This window comes from Puma concolor, unplaced genomic scaffold (genome assembly GCF_028749965.1).
Source record: "Puma concolor isolate L17-30 unplaced genomic scaffold, mPumCon1.1.hap2 unalloc_scaffold_30, whole genome shotgun sequence".
Taxonomy (NCBI): Eukaryota; Metazoa; Chordata; class Mammalia; order Carnivora; family Felidae; genus Puma; species Puma concolor.
Genome location: NW_028240237.1, coordinates 261,566 through 284,140, shown reverse-complemented (window position 1 = coordinate 284,140; position 22,575 = coordinate 261,566). Strand labels below are relative to the sequence as shown.

Genomic DNA, 22,575 nt, shown 5'->3' with positions numbered 1-22,575 from the left:
TGTCTTTCTTTTTTTGTTTTTGTTTTTGTTTTTTTAAGTTTATTTACTTTGAGATAGAGTGGGGGAGGGGGCAGAGAGACTGAGAGAGAGAGAGAGAGAGAGAGAGAGAGAGAGAGAGAATCCCATGCAGGCTCTGTGCTGTCAGTGCAGAGCCTGACATGGGGCTCGATCTCACGAACTGTGAGATCATGACCTGATACAAAGTCAAGAGTCAGATACTCAACTGACTGAGCCACCCAGGTGCCCCTAACCCTGAGTCTTTCTGAAAGGGTTTGTGTCACAGGCTAGAGCACTTTCCATCTGTGGTCCATCTGCTTGAATCTCAATTCTGGTCCTTATAACCACATCAGCAGCAGGAAAAACTAATGCTGCTGAACAGAGAGAGACACAAAACTTATTATGCACATCACACACCTTAGATTCAAGTAGTGTAGTCCTTCCATTCACTCTACCCTGAATTTGTTAATGTATTCCATATTTCTGCCCCATTTTTGCTGTGTGTTTTTATTTTATTTTATTTTATTTTATTTTATTTTATTTTATTTTATTTATTTTTTTTTTTGCTGTGTGTTTTTAAATGATTTAATACTGTGTGACTCAAACATTTTAACTGGGTCCATCAGCCTTTCTGTCCTGCGTACTCTGGGCTAGTACTTTGAGGCTACAATTGCAGAAAGTCTGTTTCCCTTGACACTCAGATTATGCATATCAAAGTACTGTTTGGAAGAAACCTCAGAGGATCAAGAATTTTTTATCAAGCATTGCACTTCAGTATATAGTGTAAATATCAAAAGTTAAAATTCCATACAATTTATCACGTATACAAGGACTACTTGGAGTAAAAGAGGGTATTAAAAATAATTCGTTAAAATTAATCTCCCTCAGTGGTAAACCATAACAATCTAGGATGTAAGATCACTCTGAAGTTAAACTCTAGGCTAGGAGTCAGCCAACTTTTCTATAAAAGTTTATAAACAATAGAAAATATTCTAGGTTTTGTAGGACTTATGATCTCTGTCACAACTACTCAGCTCCACCTTTGTATGGTAAAAGCAGCCATAAATAATGCACAAACTAATGGGCTGGATGTGTTCCAATGAAATCGTTTACACAAACGGAAGCAGATTTGGCCCAAGGGTCAGAGTTTGCCAACCCGTAGTTTAGACAATTAAAGTAGAAACACTTCCCCAATAAAATGGTAAAATGGCAGAGTAAAAAGGTAGTGATGGGAGAGTTGGAATAGAGCATTAAAATATAACTTAATGTACGAATTAGGAGCTTAGAGTCACAGTAATTGTTCACTAACCTGTAACAGTGGCCACTGCATCCATCAATGTGCTGAGCTCAACCTTCCCGTTAGCTACAAGGAAAGCCAAAATAAGGTAATAAGGCCAGAGAGCCATATATAAACAGACAAAAAATAGGGTAAATTGGGAAATAAGAGATCGAAGTTCATTAGCTCCACTGCTTTATCTGACTCAACTATAAGGATATAAACCCTGGATTTAAAGAATTAACTCCACATTAGTTGAGGGAGAGTCTTTATCTCTTGGACGAAATGGAGTCTTGAATGTACCTCTTGAATTTGAAGGCTGCTCTCCATCTTACTGGCAGGGTGAAAGGTCCCAGTGACTTATTTGGCTGTGTAGCCATTTATCAGCTTTGGTTCAGCCACATTTGTCAGAGGAGTCTTTGGGGACCACCTTTCTTGTCTTCTTACCTTTTCCCAATTTGTCTTTCTCTAGTTTCTGTGTCTATCACAACTATCTTGGGATTTTTGATCACACAAATTGGTGACCTGTTTCTTCTATTAACACTACATATACTTGTGTGTAAAGATAGGTATGTATTTCTCTTTAACCCTAAAAGACGGGTAGATATTTCAGAGAGTCTCCAAACTGAAAGGACTTGTGGTAACATCATAACTAGTCACAAAGGGGATTCAACAGTTCACTGAAAGCTAATGGGTTAATAAAAATTCTATGGGGCGCCTGGGTGGCGCAGTCGGTTAAGTGTCCGACTTCAGCCAGGTCACGATCTCACGGTCCGTGAGTTCGAGCCCCGCGTCAGGCTCTGGGCTGATGGCTCAGAGCCTGGAGCCTGTTTCCGATTCTGTGTCTCCCTCTCTCTCTGCCTCTCCCCCGTTCATGCTCTGTCTCTCTCTGTCCCAAAAATAAATAAACGTTGAAAAAAAAAAATTCTACATGATGAGTTGAATGTGTAGACTTGCTCTCCTATGTCCTAAGGCTTCATGAAGTCCTTGTGTAACACTAGGAATTATTTTTTTTTTTAAAGGGTAACGAGTCATAAAAAAAAAAAGCAATAAACTTTAGAAGAATATTATGCCTTATTGGGAATAACTTGGAATGAGGATGGTTCTGAGGGGGGGGTTCAAGAGAAGGCCAAGTTTGCACCCGTGTGCTGAGTATGAACAAGTATTCCCTTGTATGCCACTGAAATTGGCCAGGATGTTGCTGGTTGTTTCAAAATGAGTATAATTTCTGCCAAACCTTCTTTGGAAAGCAGAAAACTGCATGAGTGATGATTAGGCAATTGTCTTTTTGCTTTGATAACATTTATACCAATGATTTGGAGCCCTTTGGTTATGTACTGCTCAAATGAAGTGTTAGAAGGCCAGCCTATATTTGACGTTCCTCTTGAAGACTTTCTGTCACTTTGAATTATTTGTATTTTTCACTGTTTTTCATTTGTTTAGTCTAATTATTCCATCATTCCATTCATTCTTCAATATTTATTGCCTCTAAATATAAGATGATGTACGTATGGTTTCTACTTACAAGAAAATCACAGTTCATAAACAAAGAAGAGTGATATAAAGACACTCCCTTTTTATACAATATGCTAAGTGTATAATAATATATGTGTGAATAGGATGAATTTTAAACTAAGAGGAAGAGTAAATAAAGTGAATTCCATGGATCAGGGAGCTCTGGGAAAGGTAAACTTTGAGATTAATTTTATGGGCAAGAATTGGCTGGTGAAATATGCCTAAGTATTTTTGTTCTAGGAGTTGGAGAGTATGTGGAAAAGGACAATTGGATAATCAAATCAGATGCCATGGTATAAGCATTAAATAACAAAGAAGATCTGTATATTAATTGAAGAAAATTTTATGAATTATCTACTAAATTTCAGGCACCATATGAGGCACCAAAGATTAAAATATATTTAATAATAAATTTAATATAATTTCTGAACAAGTCAGTTTCTGGGGTGAGACGGACAAGTAAACATACTGTAATAGAGTAGTTGGGTTGACATACAGCAAATGATAAAATCAGGAGATGCTCCCGCTAAAATTCATCCATTTATAGCTACTGCTTTGCAACAGGGTGGAGAGCCGACTATATAAGAATCTTGCCTATATCCAATACTATGGTTCAGACACCTCAGTGTTATAGGGCAATGTGGAAGCAGGAAATAATGTAAGATAAAGCTAAAAGGAAAGCAAGGGTCAGATCACAGATGTATGAAATAGTCAGCACTCCTAATTGGTAGGACTTGGTATTCAATGAGATGTGGCACTAAGGAAAAGTTGCAGTGAAAAATACCAATTCGGTTTTTTTTTAATATTTATTTATTTTTTGAGAGAGAGAGAAAGAGAAAACGAACAATTGGGGGAGGGGCAGAGAGAGAGACACACACAGAATCTGAAGCAGGCTGTAGGCTCTGAGCTGTCAGCACAGAGCCCAGCACGGGACTCGAACTCGTGGACAGCGAGATCATGACCTAAACCAAAGTTGGAGGCTTAACCGACTGAGCCACCCAGGTGCCCTGAAAAATGTCAATTTTTAAATTTGTTTTACTAAGAACATGATGGTGCCACCAGCTGAGAAAGGGAATGTATAATTAGGAGATAGTTTGGGGTAGGTATTTTTAAATATAGTGAATTTAAGATCTGAGGCTTTGCTGAGCAAGAATGAATTTGGCAGATACAACCCAACAGGAATCTGGATGTGGTTTTACCCAACCCATATTTGGGGAGGAATTTGGGCTGCAGAAAAACATCTAGAAGTTTTCAGCATATAATGACACTTGGAAATAGGAGTGTGGATAACACTGTCCACTGAGAATTGTAACACGGAATTGTAAAAGTTAAAGTGATTAATGGGCTTAGGACACAACTATTTGAGGGATACTAATAATACGGAAATTAGTCATATTTTTCTTCCTTCCTTTCTATTCGCCAGCCTATGAGATTCATTTTGCTCCTTGTAAATTCATTACTGGATCAGAAAGTAGTTATAATAGTTCTGTGTGTGATGCCTGGAATCCAAAAGAGAAGAGGTTAAAGATATGGGGCTTATAGAAATGAAGAGAAGCCTAGTTTCTTCTCTAAGCTTTGCAAAAATGTCATTTTGATACTAGGTAAAACTAATTATGGACACACTCATGTACAAGTGCAGAAAGTCTCCTGTAAGATACAGTAGTATGTGAAACACGCACCGGTAAGTGGTAGATTTTCTGTCACATCTTCGTGTTCCCTTTGTGTGAGCTTGATTCCCAAGTTTTCCAGGACAGTGTCCAGGGTATTCACCTTAACTCTGCCTGCTTAGGAAACATACAGGAACGAAACATGAAAAAAAAAATGAGTTTAAAATATTAGAAATATATTTGTGAATGCGAATTGTTATCTGAATATATATACTTTGTCATTATTACAATAAAAAACAAAAGAGAAAATGTACTTCTGTGATTATTACTTTTCTGTATGAACTCCCATTTAACATGTCTAAGAGCATTAAATAATCAACAGAAAAATCAGAATTAGTAATTCGTCCTTTAAACCTTGAATGGAAGCCTGTATTATAAACAGCTCATGAAGGGATAGGCTACGTGATTTGATTATAACCAATATTAGAGAGAATAGGAATGAGCTTTGATGATAGGACCTCACTAATTTATTAACTAACTAATATTAAAACAGAGTGACGATCATAAGGTAACCTTAAAAACAAGCAGAATCTTAGCACTTTTTTAGATAAAATCAATCATTTTAAAGTGAACACCTCAGTGGAATTTGGTACATATTCACAATGTTGTACAAATATCACTTCCAGTTCCAAAACATTTTCATCATCCCCAAAGGAGAGCCCATACATATTAAGTAGTCACTCCCCACTCCCCTCTCCACCCAGCCCCCCGCAACCCTAACCTACTTTTTGTTTCTATGGATGTGCCTTCAATCTTCCTTCATAACAAGCTTTCCTTACACAACTCCCTAAAAATTCGGTAATTCTTTTCTTCATAATTTGCTGTGTATGATTAGGTTTTTGGGGTTGTGAGTATGGATTCCTAGCAAGATGGATTGAGACATGATAGCGTAAAATATTACGATGACGAAAGTAACTAAGTAACTGGGGTGCCTAGGTGGCTCGGTCGGTTAAGCATCCGACTCTTGATTTCAGCTCGGGTCGTGATCTCAGCGACGGGGAGTTCAAGCCCTGCGTCCGGCTCTGCACTGTCAGTGCAGGGCCTGCTTGGGATTCCCCTTCTCTCTCTCTCTCTCTGCACTCCCCCACTTACCATCTTTCTCTCTCAAAGTAAATAAACAAACTTAAAATGAAAGAAAGTAACTAAGTGATCTATACATAGGAAGCTAGACAGGACGCTGTCTAAATGATAAATGTGAACCTTGAAGATTTCAGATGTCTCTGCCTTTCTTATCAGGCTTTTAACCTACCCTGAGTGGATTTCACCCCATCCAGCATTGCATTCTGAAATACGTTTCCAGCAGCTATAGGAAAAGGAACAATTCATGTCAGAAGGGAAATGGTATGAACATCCACTTACTTATAACTTCAGTAAAACAACTGTAACTGAGTGGGACATGTGTTCTGTCTCAGTATTAAATTTAAAAAGAAGTTATGGAAAAGAAAACTGTCTCAGTGTGACAAATATATATATTTTCTGGCAAGTAGGAGACTGACAGCTGAGGGAAACACTATTCTGTTGAAACAATCACACCTTTCCTTTTTCTGTTCACTTCCCCTTTTATTTCTTTTCCTCGTCCCCTCCAGTTTCCTTCCTTTTCTTCCTGAGGATATAGGCTGATCAACTACCTGACACTCAGATGGCAAAGCTATGGCTGAAGGGTTTGGTAAACTGCAGACTAAATCCAAATGACAATGCCTTTTCCTAATCAATTTCAGGATTTTTCAGAAAGCCCTCGACAGGTAAAAATTTTAAATTGTTCACACGGGCCACAAAACCAAGTTCCCTAGAAAGTCTTTGTGGCTTCTGTATAGCTCACCATCAATTGGCAGAGTTTCCTGCAGCTTTTTAAGCTCCTCAGCTGTGAGCTCGATCCCCATGCTTCCCAGAACTTTCTCCAGATCACTGACATGAACCTTTTTTCCTTTGAAAATACAAGAACATTAATGTCTGAGAATAATCATTCCATGAAATGGTGAAAAATTCATTCTCATTATAATGCATCCCCCCCCCCCCATTTGAGGAAATGGAAGGGGACAATGAGACACGTCTACACAGAATTATGGGGAAGTCACATAATAGAACATAACCCCTTAGTGTTTACAAAAGGAAGGTCTTTTATTTCTGGGAACAAGTCTGCCCTGCTGAGAACAAATTTGTTTTATAATTGGCCAGCAAATTAAGATACTAGATGAAAATAGTATAAATTCAGCTATCATTTATTGTATTTATTCTTGTCTCTGAATAATGTGACTTTTTTCTTCATAATGACAATAATTTGATCCTGTCAGGGCTTTACAATGTAACTGGAATAAGTGTACAATGCACAATATAATGATTCCACAACTCTAGACCTTAATCGGTGCTCATGATAACAAATGAACTCTTAATCCCATCAATTTATTTCACTCATCCCCTCCCCCACCTCCCTTCTGGCAACAATGTGGTCTCTATAGTTCAGAGTCTAGTTTTTTTTTGGTTTGTGTTTCTGTTTTTTTTTTTTTTTGTTTGTTTGTTTTTTAAATTTTTTTTAATGTTTATTCATTTGTGAGAGAGAGAGAGAGAGAGAGAGAGAGAAATACAGAGCGTGAGTGGGGGAGGGGCAGAGAAAGAGAGGGAGACACAGAAGCTGAAGCAGCTCCAGGCTCAGAGCTGTCAGCACAGAGCCCAATGAGGGGCTCAAATTCATGAACCATGAGATCGTGACCTGAGTCGAAGTCGGATGCTTAATTGACTGAGCCACCCGGGCACCCCATTCCTTTGTTTCTTAAATTCCACATGAGTGAAATCAAACGGTATTTGTCTTTTTCTGGCTGATTTATTTCACTTAACATTGTATCCTCTAGATCTACTTAAAAGTAATTTCTTATTGAAAGATTGAGCGACATTGGCAAAAACAGCTGAGCAGTGAGTGGGTTGCTTCATGAAACTATCCTTCCACCGGAACACAATGAGTGAGAAAGAACTATCAGAATCAACTTCCTTAGAACTCTGGAAAATAGTCAAAGTTTGGTACCTCAACCAAGTGAAAGCAGAATTGAGAAAAAGGTGACTTATAGTAAGAGAGCTTTGTGGCATTTTGACCCCCTTCCCCAAACTGTTTTTGATCATCCATCCCTGTGAGCAAAATATTTTCCAGGACAAAAGTGACAGTCTCTTATTTACCTGTAAAAGGTTTCATTCCATCCATGTGCGTTCTCATTTCAACCTTCCCATGAACTGTAAGAAAATGTAAATCAAATACATAGTGGCATTCACTGAGAAATGCAAAACAGGAAGCACAATGGCATTCATTGGCTACTTTTTATCCCCCACCTACCCCAAGGAGCACAAAAGGACATGGAAAATAATCACTCTGCTTGTTATAAAGGTGCCCGTTTTAACAACTGCTTTCATCCATTGTCATATGGCAAAACGCTAAAGGTGTGAGATTCAAAAGTCACCTCTTTTCATCAGACTTTGTTTTTAGCTTTACACTTTGGAAAACCAAAGATGATTTGGGCCACGCCAGGGAAAACAAAATTTAAAACTGGGATCTTATTCACCACTGTTTTAACGGGACTTTTGAAATGATCTCTTTCTTTACTGAGATTCTAATTACTATTTCCTTTCATGTTCACTGACCCAGGCAGACCAGTTTACTCTTGATTTGCATGACGTACGATTTGCTTGAGGGCAATATTCATTTTGAGCTTAACTTCCCAACTCTAATGATTTGCATAGTTTTCGTAGTAGACATAGTAGACAAATTGAATTTCATACAAATTAATATTTAAAAAGACATTAATATGGTAAAGAACAGAAATATCTCACGAATAGATGATTTTTGAGATCTATATTTTGCCAAGAAAGAAAAACGACCTAAAAAACTGTCACTGTTGGTAAGTTACTTGAAAAATTCCTGATTTTAGATTGTAAGTAATAAATTACAGTATACAGTATCTAAAAACCCCTATACCATGGAAAATTTACAAATGAAGGTCCTGGATAACTCAAAAAGATTTACTGAAGTATTAGAAGTACGCAGTGACTCTTAGCAGAAGCTGTGTGACACTTACATGTACACAATAACAAGTATTAGAACAGTGAGCAGGATAAATATACATTTATTCATTGGTTGCTAAATCTAGGCTAAACGAGAATCTTCCTTGTTTTTCTTCTGGATCTTTTGAGGCAGAACATTCCAAAAGTTATTTCTGTAGTAAAACCAATTAGTGAGGTCAGGAAAGCATGAAGATATGTGTCAGTTTTACGGGGCCACCGGAAATTCTCAGAAACAAAGATGATAACACCTATTTGGTGTAAAATTCGCTATTTAACTTGGGTCCCATTTCAACTGAATCTTGCCCTCTCCAGTAAATTCATATCTCCGTCCTGACAGACACAGTATGAGAAAAGCTTTGCCCTAAATGGGGTCTTTCTGTCCCAAATGATATAATTGGGGCTCTATGCTTGAGCCTTAATCTTTCACAAAACTTCTTTTTAAGCTCAATACTGATGGTAACTCTTCAGATGAGCAGATCACCAATAAGCAATAACTTAAAAATTTTAACTCTGGGGGTGCCTGGGTGGCTCGGTCGGTTAAGCATCCGACTTCAGTTCAGGTCGTAATCTCACGGTTCATGAGTTCAAGCCTGCATCAAGCTTGCTGCTGTCAGCACAGAGCCCACTTTGGATCCTCTGTCCACCCCCCTCTTTGTCCCAGCCCCCGCTTACGCTCTCTTTGTGTCTTTCAAAATAAATAAATTAACTTAAAAAAAATTCTAACTCTGATTTAAAGAAAAAAGGATTAATCATTCCACATGTCCATTTTATTTCATGTGTACTTTTTAATCTCACAATGATTTTCATTATGTTGGTTGATCTGAAATTATTATTTTAAAATAAGGAACAGAAATCATTGGCAATACCAGAGGATAGTTTCAAATAATTGCTATATTTCCACCCATAATTCTGCTTTTTTTAGCAATATGAAAAAAAATTCCACCATAATCTCAAATAGACAAAAAATAGTTTTCTATTATGAAAGCTGATTGTTCCATATCTAGTCTCATTCACGGATACACCATTGCAAGCAAAGAAAACAAGACAGTGAAGACCACTTGCATGGTCCTTCTAGTACACTACCAGAGGTAAAAATTAGAGAATAAATCAAATGAATTAACAAAAATATTTTTAAGGGTACACTGCTTATCTTACACAATGACGTGAATAAATGCACCTTAATAAGATGAGCAAGTATTGATTCATCTAAGGTTATATGATAGTTAAGGCATGTTCCAGACAGATACTTCTTAGCCCTACTATAACGTTCTCAGGCTGATATTTAACATTTGCTTATTTAGCTTGAGAATTCTTTTAGCCCCAATTCAGAATGTACTAAACTTGAGACTTTGTCTCTAGCCCATCAAGGGAGATTAGAGCTTTGGGAACAGTCAGTCCTTGGACCATGGAATCCAGCTCAGAATGATGGGATGTAAGCAGAGGCATAGGTGGGGCCGCTGAGCATTCAGACATTCCACACATTCAGGCCTGAGTGGTTACTGTTCCTTTTCCCCTCAAGGGTATCTGGAAAACTTGGTCCTATTCTTTTGGTGCAGGAAATAGGTCCTACACTTCATATTCCTCCTTTATCATGCTTTTTTTTTCTTTTAAGAGAGAGAGAGTGAGCGCGCGTGTGCACGAGAGAGACAGAGAGAGAGAGAGAGAGAGAGAAAGAGAGACAGAGAGAGAGAGACAGTCCAAAGCAGGCCACACTCTGCACAGAGTTGGATGCAGGGCTCGATCCCACATCCCTGGGACCATGACCTGGGCCGAAATCAAGAGTTGGACGCTCAACAGACTGAATCACCCAAACGCCCCTATTCTGCCTTTCTACGTGTCCTTGAAAATGGTGAGGCAAAGACAGAAATGCTATTTTAATAACCTCCCACTTAGGGGTACCTGGCTGGCTCAGGTGGTAAAGCATGCAACTCTTGATCTCAGGTTGTGAACTGAGCTCGACACTGGGCCTAGAGCTTACTTAAAAGAAATTAAAAATAATTTCCCACTTCGGGCTCTGCTCTCTTTTCTCTATAATTTTTAAAAATTTTTTCTGTGTTAAAGTTTCTTCTATTTAATGCACCCCACTCCCTTCCCTCCACAGCAGTGTCTCTCTCTAATTTTGTTCAGTTCTAATAGCGGCCTTGGCCTTGGCCATACTCCAAGTGGAAATGAAGTTACTGAAAATGCCAAGGGGCAAAACATGTTTACTTCCAGTCTGAGTCATCTTTCATGTTTTCCGTCTTCTTAATGCCAAAGTAGAGTTTTCAGAGATTCTTTTATAGAAGCTCAGATTAACCGATTCAAACGTATCTTAAATACTCACCGTCGGCTGGTAGGTCACGTGTCAGATCATTAATTTCCTCTTCTGAAAGGTTCATCCCCATAGTTTGCAAAGGAGAATCCATTTTATCGACATCAATAATCTCTCCTTGTGAAAAAGTAAAGAATACGGGGAAAACTCACTGATTCCAAAATGTGACCACTCGCATTACTCATAGTGCATTAATGATTATCAGTCTCATGGGGAAAACAAGATTTAATATAGTCTATTCACATATATCAAGGGGGTCAATAAGGATGTTAGAATTCGAATAGAAATCTTCCAGGTGAATGAGCAATTTTCAAATCTTTCACAGCAAGTGGTAAAATCAAACTGTGGCTGACAATGAGGGTTTTTGTTTTTTTTTTTCCTGAACTCCCAGATTAGATGCCTCAACTCCTGACAAAAATCGATCATCAAGTTCTGTTTCCATTTATGTGGAGGACGATGTTATTCAGACCAACCTTCCTCTGGAAACTGAAATCTTGGATAAAATGTAAAAAGCATCTCCTCAAAAGTGCTAAAGAGCTGATAAGAGAGTACGTTACTAGTGCAAAGCCTCATCAAAAGTAGGAACCTAGGGAGGTAAGCAGAGCCCTGGTACTGCTTCTGTTCTAAATATACTTGCTCCATCTGGATTTGAACTGTCATGTTGATGACCTCATGGAGTGTGGGTGATTCTGTCCAAGTGCCCAGCAGAAGCAAAGGCAAGTATTCCTTGGGAACATGCTTCCATCCTCACCCTCAAAGGTTTCTTTCTATAATTTTCCAAGGAAAATAGCTCACACTCAAAAGAATCAAACACAGAGCGAAACAAGCTACTTGAGAGAGAATAAGCAGAAATAACAGGCAGCAGCAACATGCTCATAAAAACTTTAGATTTAGAAGTTATCAGGCACAATGAGAAAAAATGAAATCTGGCCTTTTGTAGCAACGTGGATGGAACTGGAGAGTGTGATGCTAAGTGAAATAAGCCATACAGAGAAAGACAGATACCATATGGTTTCACTCTTATGTGGATCCTGAGAAACTTAACAGGAACCCATGGGGGAGGGGAAGGAAAAAAAAAAAAAAAAAAAGAGGTTAGAGTGGGAGAGAGCCAAAGCATAAGAGACTGTTGAGAACTGAGAACAAACTAAGGGTTGATGGCGGGTGGGAGGGAGGAGAGGGTGGGTGATGGGTATTGAGGAGGGCACCTTTTGGGATGAGCACTGGGTGTTGTATGGAAGCCAATTTGACAATAAATTTCATATATAAATAAAAAATAAATAAATAAATAAATAAATAAAGAAGTTATCAGTCACAAGTTACAAAACTATTGTGCTTCCTATGTGTAAAGCAATGGAAAACAAGCTAAAAGTATCTGCATCTGCAGGAGATAGGAAACAATACAAAATGACCCAGGATAGCCGAAAAAGAGAAAAAAATGCTTAGAAATGAAAAGAAGGGGGAAAGAGGAGGAAGGAGGGAGGAAGGAAACAAGACAGCTGTATGGGAACATGAAGGGGACCTTGAACCACATGGAACTCATCCTCTACCCACTAGTGAATCTAGGGCTGCGGGAAAGTCCTTTGGGACAATCCTTGGTTTAGTGCCAAGTAGCGGTGGTGTGTCTTTCCCGAGCTTCCTAGTGGGCAGCTCACGGTGTCTATGGGGCACTCTTACTGGTGCACACCGTGCATATGGCATTGTCTGCACCCACGGAGGCCGGAGCTACAGCCAAGTGGGTACATCACCACGTGGTTAAATCTTGACTCACAATAACGCGGATCTGTATTGAATGTGGAAGATTTCGATGTTAAAGTTGAAAGGGTAGTCAGTATTTCTATACCACAGAAAACAAGAAATAAGGGTGCATGATATGCTTTCATATTTCTTCATTATGTTGGGATTTAAACTTGGCACAACAGTAAACACGTACATGTGATAAGTCCTCTCATAATACAAGTGGTTTTCAAACCCTAACAAATCAATCTTCTCACCAGGAAATATGTTACACAGCAAATGGAAAATGAAAGAAAAAAAAAAAAAAACAAGACAAATACACTCCTACTAAAAGTCACACAAAAAAGATGTTTCTATAAAGAACAGCCAGAACTGGGCGGGGTGGACAAGGGAGCGTGTGTGTGTGCGTGTGTGTGTGTGCGTACAAGGGCTGAGGAGTGAGGGGTTAGGTCTACTCATATCAAAAGACTATAAAGCTGTTATACTCAACACAATTTAGAGCATGAATAAGCAGACCAATAGAACAGAATGGAAATTCTCAAAATAGACAAGTGCACATAGAAATCAAGTATATAGTTAGGATGGCATCTCAAATTCAAGGATGTGGTGACAGACTTTTAAATAAATGATTTGGGACACCTGTAGAGCCGTTTTCAAAAAGATAAACTAGATTTGTATTTCCCGATGGAATGCAATGTGAAATAAACAGTATTACTTATGAAGTATTCTTGTCAAAAAATGTTGAAGATGAAAATAATTAAGCCATCAGAGCTGACTCCTGGTTTATGAGGAATACGGACAACAGAGAAACGAGAGATGAGAAAACAGACAAAAACGGGTAAATTTAGTAGATGGGAAATTTTTCTTTTTTTAGTATATAGAAATGCTACCAGACGATCGGCAACCCAGTTTCTAAAAAAAAAATCAGTGCCTAAAAAGAAAAGACAAAGAAGGTAGAGGAATAGCTGTAGAGTACGTGAGATTTAAGTGTCATAATAGATGCAGTGTGTAAAGCTTGTTGGGTTCTTTATTTGAATAAGCTCACTGTAAAAAATATTTTAAAGAAGGGAAATTTAAAAATAAACTGTATAATGGTATTGCAGTCATGTAAAAAAATCCATACTTTTTAAAAAAAAATTTTTTTTTTTAACGTTTTATTTATTTTTGGGACAGAGAGAGACAGAGCATGAACGGGGGAGGGGCAGAGAGAGAGGGAGACACAGAATCGGAAACAGGCTCCAGGCTCTGAGCCATCAGCCCAGAGCCCGACGCGGGGCTCGAACTCACGGACCGCGAGATCGTGACCTGAGCTGAAGTCGGACGCTTAACCGACTGCGCCACCCAGGCGCCCAAAAAAATCCATACTTTTAAGAAGATGTGTACTGAAGTATATAAGGACTAAATGAAAATTTGCTTTGAAATAAATAAGAGGGGCGCCTGGGTGGCTCAGTCGGTTGAGCATTGGACTTCGGCTCAGGTCGGGATCTCGCGGTTTGTGAATTCGAGCCCCGCGTCAGGCTCTGTGCTGACAGCTCAGAGCCTGGAGCCTACTTTGGATTCTGTGTCTCCTTCTCTCTGCTTCTTCCCCGTTCATGCTCTGTCTCTGTCTGTCTCTCAAAAATGAATTAAATAAATAAATAAGAAGCAAGTGAGATGAATCTTCATAACTGTTGAATCTAGGTTCATTCTATTATTCTTTATTCCTTATCATTCATTATATTATTCTTCCTACTTTGTATATATTTGGAAATGCTCATTAGAGCCAAAAGGCAGAAAGAACCCAGATGCCCATCAAAGGATGAGTGAATAAACACAACATATACACATACAACAGAATGTGTTATTAGGCAACAAAAAGGAATGAAATTGTATACGCATGTTCACAGAACATATTCACCATCACTAAAATGTGGAAGCAACTCGAGTATCCACTGATGGATGAATGAATATATATACCTATAGTAGAATATTATTCAGTCTTAAGAAGGAAGGAAATTTTGACATATGTTACAACCTGGATGAAACATGAGGACAGTAGGGTAAGTAACATAAACGAGTCACGGAAATAGACACTGCATGATTCCACTTATATAAGGTATTTAGATTAGTCAAAACCATACAGACAGAAAGTAGAAGGGTGGCTGTCAGGGGCTCGTGGCAGGGGAGAATGGGAAGTGTTTTTGTTTTTGTTTTTGTTTTTAACGGTTATTTACTTTTGAGACAGAGAGAGACAAGGCATGAACGGGGGAGGGGCAGAGAGAGAGGGAGACACAGAATCGGAAACAGGCTCCAGGCTCTGAGCCGTCAGCACAGCGCCCGACGCGGGGCTCGAACTCACGGACCGTGAGATCGTGACCTGAGCCGAAGTCGGACGCCTAACTGACCAAGCCACCCAGGCGCCCCTAATGGATACAGAGTTTTAATTTTACAAAATGAAAAGAATTCTGGAGACGGATGGTGGTAGTCATTGCACAAAAAATGTGAAGGTGCTTAATAACACTGAACTGGACACTTAAAAATGGTTAAGGTAGTAAACTTTATGTTATGTGCATCTTACCACCATAAATAAATTGGAAAAAAGGAAGAATGGAATACTGATACGTGCTACAATATAGATGAACCTGAAACCGTCATACTAAGTGAAAGAAGCTAATCATAAAGACTACATACTATCCCGCTTATATGAAATGTCCAGAATAGGTAAATCTATAGGGACAGAAAATAGATTAGTAAGTTGCCTAGGGCTCGTAGGGTGGTGGGGAGAGAATAAAAGGGTGATAGCTAAAGGATATAGGGTTTCGTTTTGGGGTGTTCTGGGTATTCACAGAGTCCTTTGATAAAGCTACTAACTATAATGAAATTGTAATTAGTCCCAATAAAGTAAATGATAACCCAAAAAGGGACATTCGGTGCCTCAGACTAGAAGGACATGGGGGTAGAATGGGGAGACGACAAAGAAGAAATTGGAAGAAAATAAGGGAAGTTTCGGTCTCGATCTCTGCATTGTCTATGAAACCATCTTTCTACCATGTCACTGAGACTTGAACAGACTGCAACAGATTACAAGGTTCCTTGAGCGGAGCACCTGGGTGGCTCAGTTGGTTAAGTGTCTGACTCTTGATCTCAGCTCAGGTCATGATCTCATGGTTCGTGGAATTCAGTCCTGCGTTGGGCTCTGTGCTGACAATGCAGAGCCTGCTTGGGATTCTCTCTCTCTCTCCTCGCTCTCTGACCCTCCCCCACTCTCTCTGTCTCTCAAAAATAAACTTTAAAAAGAAAGAAAAGTCCTATAAAACTTACAACACACAATATTTGAGTGGGAAAATTGATCTGAAGACATAAATCTGAGTATTTTGAGGATATAGGGATGATGGGGGAAAGGAAGTTTTTTCAGAGAGTGTTAAATGAAATAATGAACTACAAACAGAACTTCATTCTGCTCCCTGGAGTTTATAAAAATGAAGAAATAGGACTTTTACATTAGGAATTAATCCCTCCTTAAGATCTGCAAATATCTTCTGAGTGCTTTAGAAATTCTGGTATGCGTGTTCACAAGCGCTAACTCCCTTCAAAGACACAGTTATTTCTAAAATCCTCACCATTAAGTAGCAGGTTTTCGGTCAGCTTTTTCTGTTCCTTTTCTGGGAGCTTAATCCTCATTTCCCCCAGAATGCTGTCCAAATTACCCACATTACCCTTCCCACCTTAGGAACGCAATAGGGATGGGAAATAAGAAAAATGGAATGTTTCTACAATATTAAAAATGCATTCGTTTCTGTGTATTATTAACTTAATTAGCCCGTGCTAAGGATATGAAAAAAGAGAGAAAGTGTAATTTATGTCTTCATAGTATCATTTAACATTTTAAATAGGAGTACCAAGACTCATTTGACTTTTCTAATTATCTGGAAAAATTTAATAGGATGGGTAAAACTAGAACCTGTCGCCTTTCACCTTATCTTGGGACAACTTGAGACAGCAAAAGGTGCCTAAGGTATATTTTAGCACCTTAGGGCTATTAGACCACAGATCTCATTGCTACAGACAAGAACAGGAGCCATTCTCATTTTCCTGAACTCCCAGGTCACTTCCACTGAACCATTGCCAGTACTTCACTTCAATGTCTGCGGTATAGACCTAGATTTGATTTTCCAATTTAAGATGCTTTTTCATCTTACTTCCATGCTCCCTATCCCTCTGACTCTTCTCTGGCCTTTTGTGGCCTGTGGAAACCTCAGCATTACTTATGATTCACAGTGAAAGAAGTTGTTGATATAATAAACTTAATATAAGTTTTTAGGATAGCATTCATTTCTATTTAGAGATGTGTTCTGTGAGTTTTTAAAATGTCTTCTTAGTGCCAAATTAGTGGCTTTCGAGAGTCTTTCCATCACTTCCTAAGCCCAAGATTTCCCAAGTGGTTCAATGCTATATTAAATGCGCAGCATTAATTTGTAGATTCTGTCTCATATTTTTAGGTTCCTTTTCTGTAAGATTCAACCTCATGTTTTCCAGAACAGTGATTGTTGTTATATCAACATGATTGTTGATATCAATCATCCTCACCCCTAGGAAACTGAAAGAAATAACACCAAAATGTAGTCACTCTTAAATGTGACCAAAACTATTAATTCGTGGATAATATATAGTTACAAGTTCTAGCACAAAAAACATAGCTAACTACATTGTTCAAATATTTAAAATATGTTCAATAATAGAGTTAGAATAAAATATCTTCCTTTGGTCAGTCCATAGAGCAGAAAGCTTTAAAGGTAATCGGTGAGCTACTCAGTGAAATACACTAGTGGGGATAACAAATTTCATCCTTCCATCCAATAAGCATGATTTTTTTGTGGATGATACCCAGAGAAAAATATCTTTTTCTGAGTAAATTTCTTTAACCATTACTAATTTTTTTGTTTATTAATCACTTTTCAGACTAGACTTATTTTCTTCTTTGCCACAAATTATAAACTTTTCAATAAGTTATGGAACTCTATCCCCCAGGATAGAACATACATTGTCTGCAAAAGTATGGGCGGATTAAAAGAAGCATAAATATGCTATCAAAATATCTGAAAAGTGGCAAGTATCAAAATTTAACATCTTATGTATATTTTCATCTTTAAAGGCCTTCATTGCACAGCAAAGGAAACCATCAACAAAACAAAAAGGCAACTACTGAATGGGAGAAGGTGTTTGCAAATGATATATCCAGTAAGGGGTTAAAATCCAAAATATGCAAAGAACTCATACGACTGAACACCGAAAAATGACAAATAATCCAATTTAAAAACGGGCAGAGCACATGAATAGACTTTTCCAAAGAAGACATGTAGATGGCCCACAGACACATGAAAAGATGCTCAGCATCACTAATCATCAGGAAAATGCAAATCAAAACCCAATGAGATATCACTTCACACCAATCAGAATGGGTAGTATCAAAAAGATAAATAATAAGTCCTGGTGAAGGTGAGGAGAAAAGGGAGCCCTTGTGCACTATTGGTGGGAATGTAAATTGGTGCAGCCACTCTGGAAAATAGGAAGGAGGTTCCTCCAAAAACTAAAAATAGAAGTACCATATGGTCTAGTAATTCCACTTCTGGGTATTTACAAGAAAAAAATGGAAACGCTAATTTGGCAAGATACTATGCCGTTTTGTTTGCTGCAGCATTACTTACAATAGCCAAGACGGGGAAGCAACCTAGGTGTCCATTAACCGATGAATGGATAAAGAAGAGGTGGTACACATACACATAACGGAATACTACTCGGCCGTAAAAAAGAATGAAATCTTGCCATTAATGACAACATGGATGGACCTGGAGGCTATTATGATAAATGACGTAAGTGAGACAGAGAAATACAAATATCATATGATTTTGCTTACTTGTGGAATCTAAAAAGTATAACAAACAAACAACAGACTCATAAATAGAGAGAACAGGTGGTTGCCAAAGTAGAGGTGGGTGGGAGATTAGGTGAAATAGAAGATTAAGAGGTGCAAACTTCTAGTTATAAAGAAAATAAGTCAGAGGGATGAAAAGTATAGCATAGGGAACAGAGTCGATAATGTAATAACTATGACAACAGAAGGCAACTACACTTACCATGGTGTTTCATAATGTGTGTAATTGTTGAATCGCTATGTTGTCCACACGAAACTAATGTTATATGTCAGTTATCCTTTGATTTAGAATAAATTAATGAAAAAGGCCTCTGTGCCAACCATCAGCCTATCCTGATAGATGTATCAGCTTTAAGAAGCATACAAATCAAAATCTCACCAAAATTCGTTATTAAGCAACAGAGAAGCCATCATTTCACAAAGTCAGACTTTACCTTTCCATACAGTACAAATATACTCTCAATGATTTTAAAAAATATATGAAACGGAGAAAATAAGGCCACTCTTCATTCACTGGCACCTAAGGCACTTATTGCTGGCCCTCTAACAGGCAGAACCCCTCCCATCCATTTATTCTTTGTAATTTCTCATTTATCTCCATTTCATACTTTTCAATGCCTTCCTTTTCCTCTTCTCATTTTAAAATTTCAGAATCACAGTGTATTCAAGAATAATAGCCAGGATTTCTCAACCATGGTCGCAGGATTTCTGACTAAAGCCACCTCATTCCCAACTAAGAATGAGAGGACCCCGTAGGTATGTCTTCGTAAGAGAAAACAGTCATTACCTTGTAAAAGATTTTTTTGGACAATCTTTTTCACTTAGATATGAAATAGAATTGTTAGAGAAATTCTCACCATCGACTGGCAGATTGTTCACCAACTCTCCCTGTTTCTTATCTTTGAGTTCTATCCCCATGTTTCCTGGAACTTTTTTCATGTCATTGACCTCAACCTCTCCTTCAAAGCAAAAGAAGGGAGACTTCTGGTATTACTGTGAATGATGTCGTGATTCCACACAATTAAAAAAAAAAAATTGCCTTTGTAGCATTACAGCTAACTGCTGAATGAAAAGAGACCCAGCCTAAAAAATAGGCCTTTGGGCCTACAGAGGTTTCTTGTTATTTCTAGTATAATCTCTGAATGATAGGCAGGGCAACAGAGCATGCGATTATGAGTATAAACTTCGCAGTGCATTAGAATGATACAGATTGCTGATCTAAATAGTTTTCTCAGCACTTTTATTGCTTTGAGATCGCCTCTAACTTTACCAAAACTTTCCTTCACTTTTTACTGTGTTAAACTGGAATTTAGCTTTCCGCCATAAAAGAAGGTATGCTAATTATTGGCAGAGATTTCAGATAATGACTTGGGAAACAACAAAGAGCGCTGAAGTTTTATTGCTAAAAGTTCTGATAATCTATTATCTAACTGTAGGCATTTATACATAAACATTTTTATAAGATGTGTAAGACAGATTTTAAAAGTCCATGCAATCATGATGTGGAAAGAGCATTATATTGTAATTTAGTGGAAAGAATTTGGTTCTTAGATTTCTAGTAGCATCTTACTCTTAGTTGTTATTCTATTACCTGTTTTGGCTTTTATTCCATCCATTCCATCCATTAAGATACCAACATCAAAGTTCCCATTAGCTGTTAAAAAAAAAAAAAAGACTTAGTTGGGATCCAGAAAATGATAGATAGAGCTTTAGAATGAAAACATAAAGTACCCATACTGTAAAAAAGCTTAAGGCAGAGTCCAGTATTTCCACTATTTTATTTGAGTCCATTTTTAATTTTTAATTTCAGGCTTTCTGGGGTTCAATTTGTATTTGCAAAATGGACTCGGAGTCTAGGAAAAACATTTTATGATGCCACACTAGTTCATAAACTCTACAGGACAGTTCATGCTCTCTGTGTTCATCTTTGTTCTGGCAGGGACAAGACTCATGCAGGTACCAAGAGTAAAAGAAGTAAAGGCCATAATTCTCATCTCTTGTCTTTTACTAACATACTTTCTCCTCTTCTTTCTTAATCACTGCGTCCATTTCAGTATGGCTGCTGACTAATTATTACTCTACCACTGCAGTAATTGCTATTAGTTCTTTATGACTCCAAATAATTATTATTTTTTCTTATTCTTTTCTGCTCTTTTCAGTTTATCTCTTGATTCATCTTTCCATACTCATGAATTATTCATTTATTAATTCATACATAAAGGGAGACAGATATAAAGCCTCACTCCAAGGAACCACCAAACAGACCAAATAATGACAGTTCTTAGGCAATAAGGCTTTGAAAGAGCTCCAGTTCCCCTCTGCTCCCTCCAGTGGTTTCCAGGCTACTAGCTTTCACTGCAAATAGAAAATGTTATTTTTCAAGGCTATTACGGAGCTGTAAGACAGAGGATGGGAATAGGGCAAATTAAAATATCACAAAGCTCACTATTCTTACTGAGATTCAGTCTTTTTTCTCTTAAATCCTCCCAGATTGCAGCAAACCTTTGGTTAATTTCCAGTTCTGAAAATGTTAATTTTGACCATTTTTGCCAGTTTGCTCATTGCTCTTATGGAGGAGAGAGTTTTTCGGTGGTTCCTATTCTGCCTTTTATCTGACATCCCCAAGTGAGTTTCTGAAGCTAAAAATAACCTCTGGCAATTGTTGATAGTCCCACTTAGTTATTTTTTTCCAGATGTCCCAGGGAAACTTAAAAGCATAAAGAAAATAAGCAAATAAAAAACTAACTACATGTTTTTCATTGGTACACAGTAGTACTTGAAAATTAAGGAATGATTCAATAAAAATATCTTTTGGGGAAAAAAAAAACTCACCCTATCAGAAGGGTATAAAACCCATGGCAAAGACATAACTAAATAGTATATGAATCATGTGAAAAAAAATATTTTTTCAGGTAAGAGGCAGTATTCAGTAAAATGTTTCTAGGTGATATTGCTTGACCTCAGTGGATTGTGCTCAGCTAAATATATTCTTTTTTGGTTTATTTAAAGTGGGGATTACTTTGTGATGCATCACACTTCAATCCTAATATTTTATTTAATACATACAATACTGACCTTGAATCGTGAAGTCTGGTCCAAGGATATGATGATCCATGCCTATATAGAAGTGGCAAAAATGTCATTCATATTGGCTGAAACCAAAGCCCTTGTTCCTGTGAAAACTACTAACCTGACTGAGGCCCCAGCAACATTCTCAGCCTCTACTAGAATACTAAGAATTGTGATACACTAGACATTAAGTTCCTTGGGTCAAGGACTATGTCTGTATTTCGTGGTCATTGTATTTCTGGCACTGAGCAGAATACATGCTATATAGTGCTCAGTAAATATTTGTTAAATAAACGAATAAGTATCAACTTTAGATTAATATATTGAGAGAAAAAATAATTCTTATTTCAGCTACATAAGTCCTATAAAAAATGTCAGCTGCAAAACCCAAATTTTCATGAAGGCATAATGATATCTAAATCACTCACCATCAACTGGTACATCTGAAGCATCTGAAGCAACTCGTACATCATTAAGTTCCTCAGCTGTAAGTCTGATTGCCATGTTTTCAAGAATAGAGTCAAGGTCATGGTCATCATCTTGCAACCCAACAAAAGAGAAAGATACGAGGATATTAAAATAAAAATCAAAATATAATATAAATTCCTAATGTATGGTGGTATCAATTTCATCATAAAAAAAAGAGGCTAAGGACATTTAAATTTTTAAAGAGAAATACTAATGGACTAAAATTATCTATTCATTTATACCCAAAATATCCCACACTGAAGATAAGCTTACATAACACAATACATCAGAATAAGGCTGAGACACCACTCAGGTTAATTTTAGCAGCAAAAACTGCAAATATAATAGTTATTTTTTATATAAACATTTATACAAGGAGATTCAGTTTGGTCACTGTATTTCAAGATATACTATCTTAAATTTTTATAGCTGGGCCTAAATTTTATTATTTCCACATCAAAAATCTAGGTAAACCTAAATATTTAGAACACCTTTTAAAAACAAGACAGAAAATTATTTAATCAGTAGGAACATATGTGTGTATTAAAACTAATCATGGAAATATATATGAGAATGGCAGGGG

At 37.6% G+C, this 22,575-nt stretch overlaps 1 protein-coding gene across 1 annotated transcript; it reads right to left on the bottom strand.

Moving 5' to 3' along the window:
* Positions 1 to 246: 246 nt before the first annotated feature.
* Positions 247 to 22,060, bottom strand: LOC147571309 (uncharacterized). Its single transcript, XM_086696437.1, has 9 exons — positions 21,953 to 22,060; positions 21,531 to 21,572; positions 10,823 to 10,927; positions 7,621 to 7,674; positions 6,275 to 6,379; positions 5,705 to 5,758; positions 4,468 to 4,569; positions 1,307 to 1,360; positions 247 to 371 (listed from the first exon to the last, which is right to left on the bottom strand). The coding sequence occupies exons 1-9, from the start codon at positions 22,026 to 22,028 to the stop codon at positions 247 to 249; spliced, it is 717 nt and encodes a 238-aa protein (XP_086552563.1). The 5' UTR covers positions 22,029 to 22,060.
* Between the last annotated feature and the right edge of the window lie 515 nt (positions 22,061 to 22,575).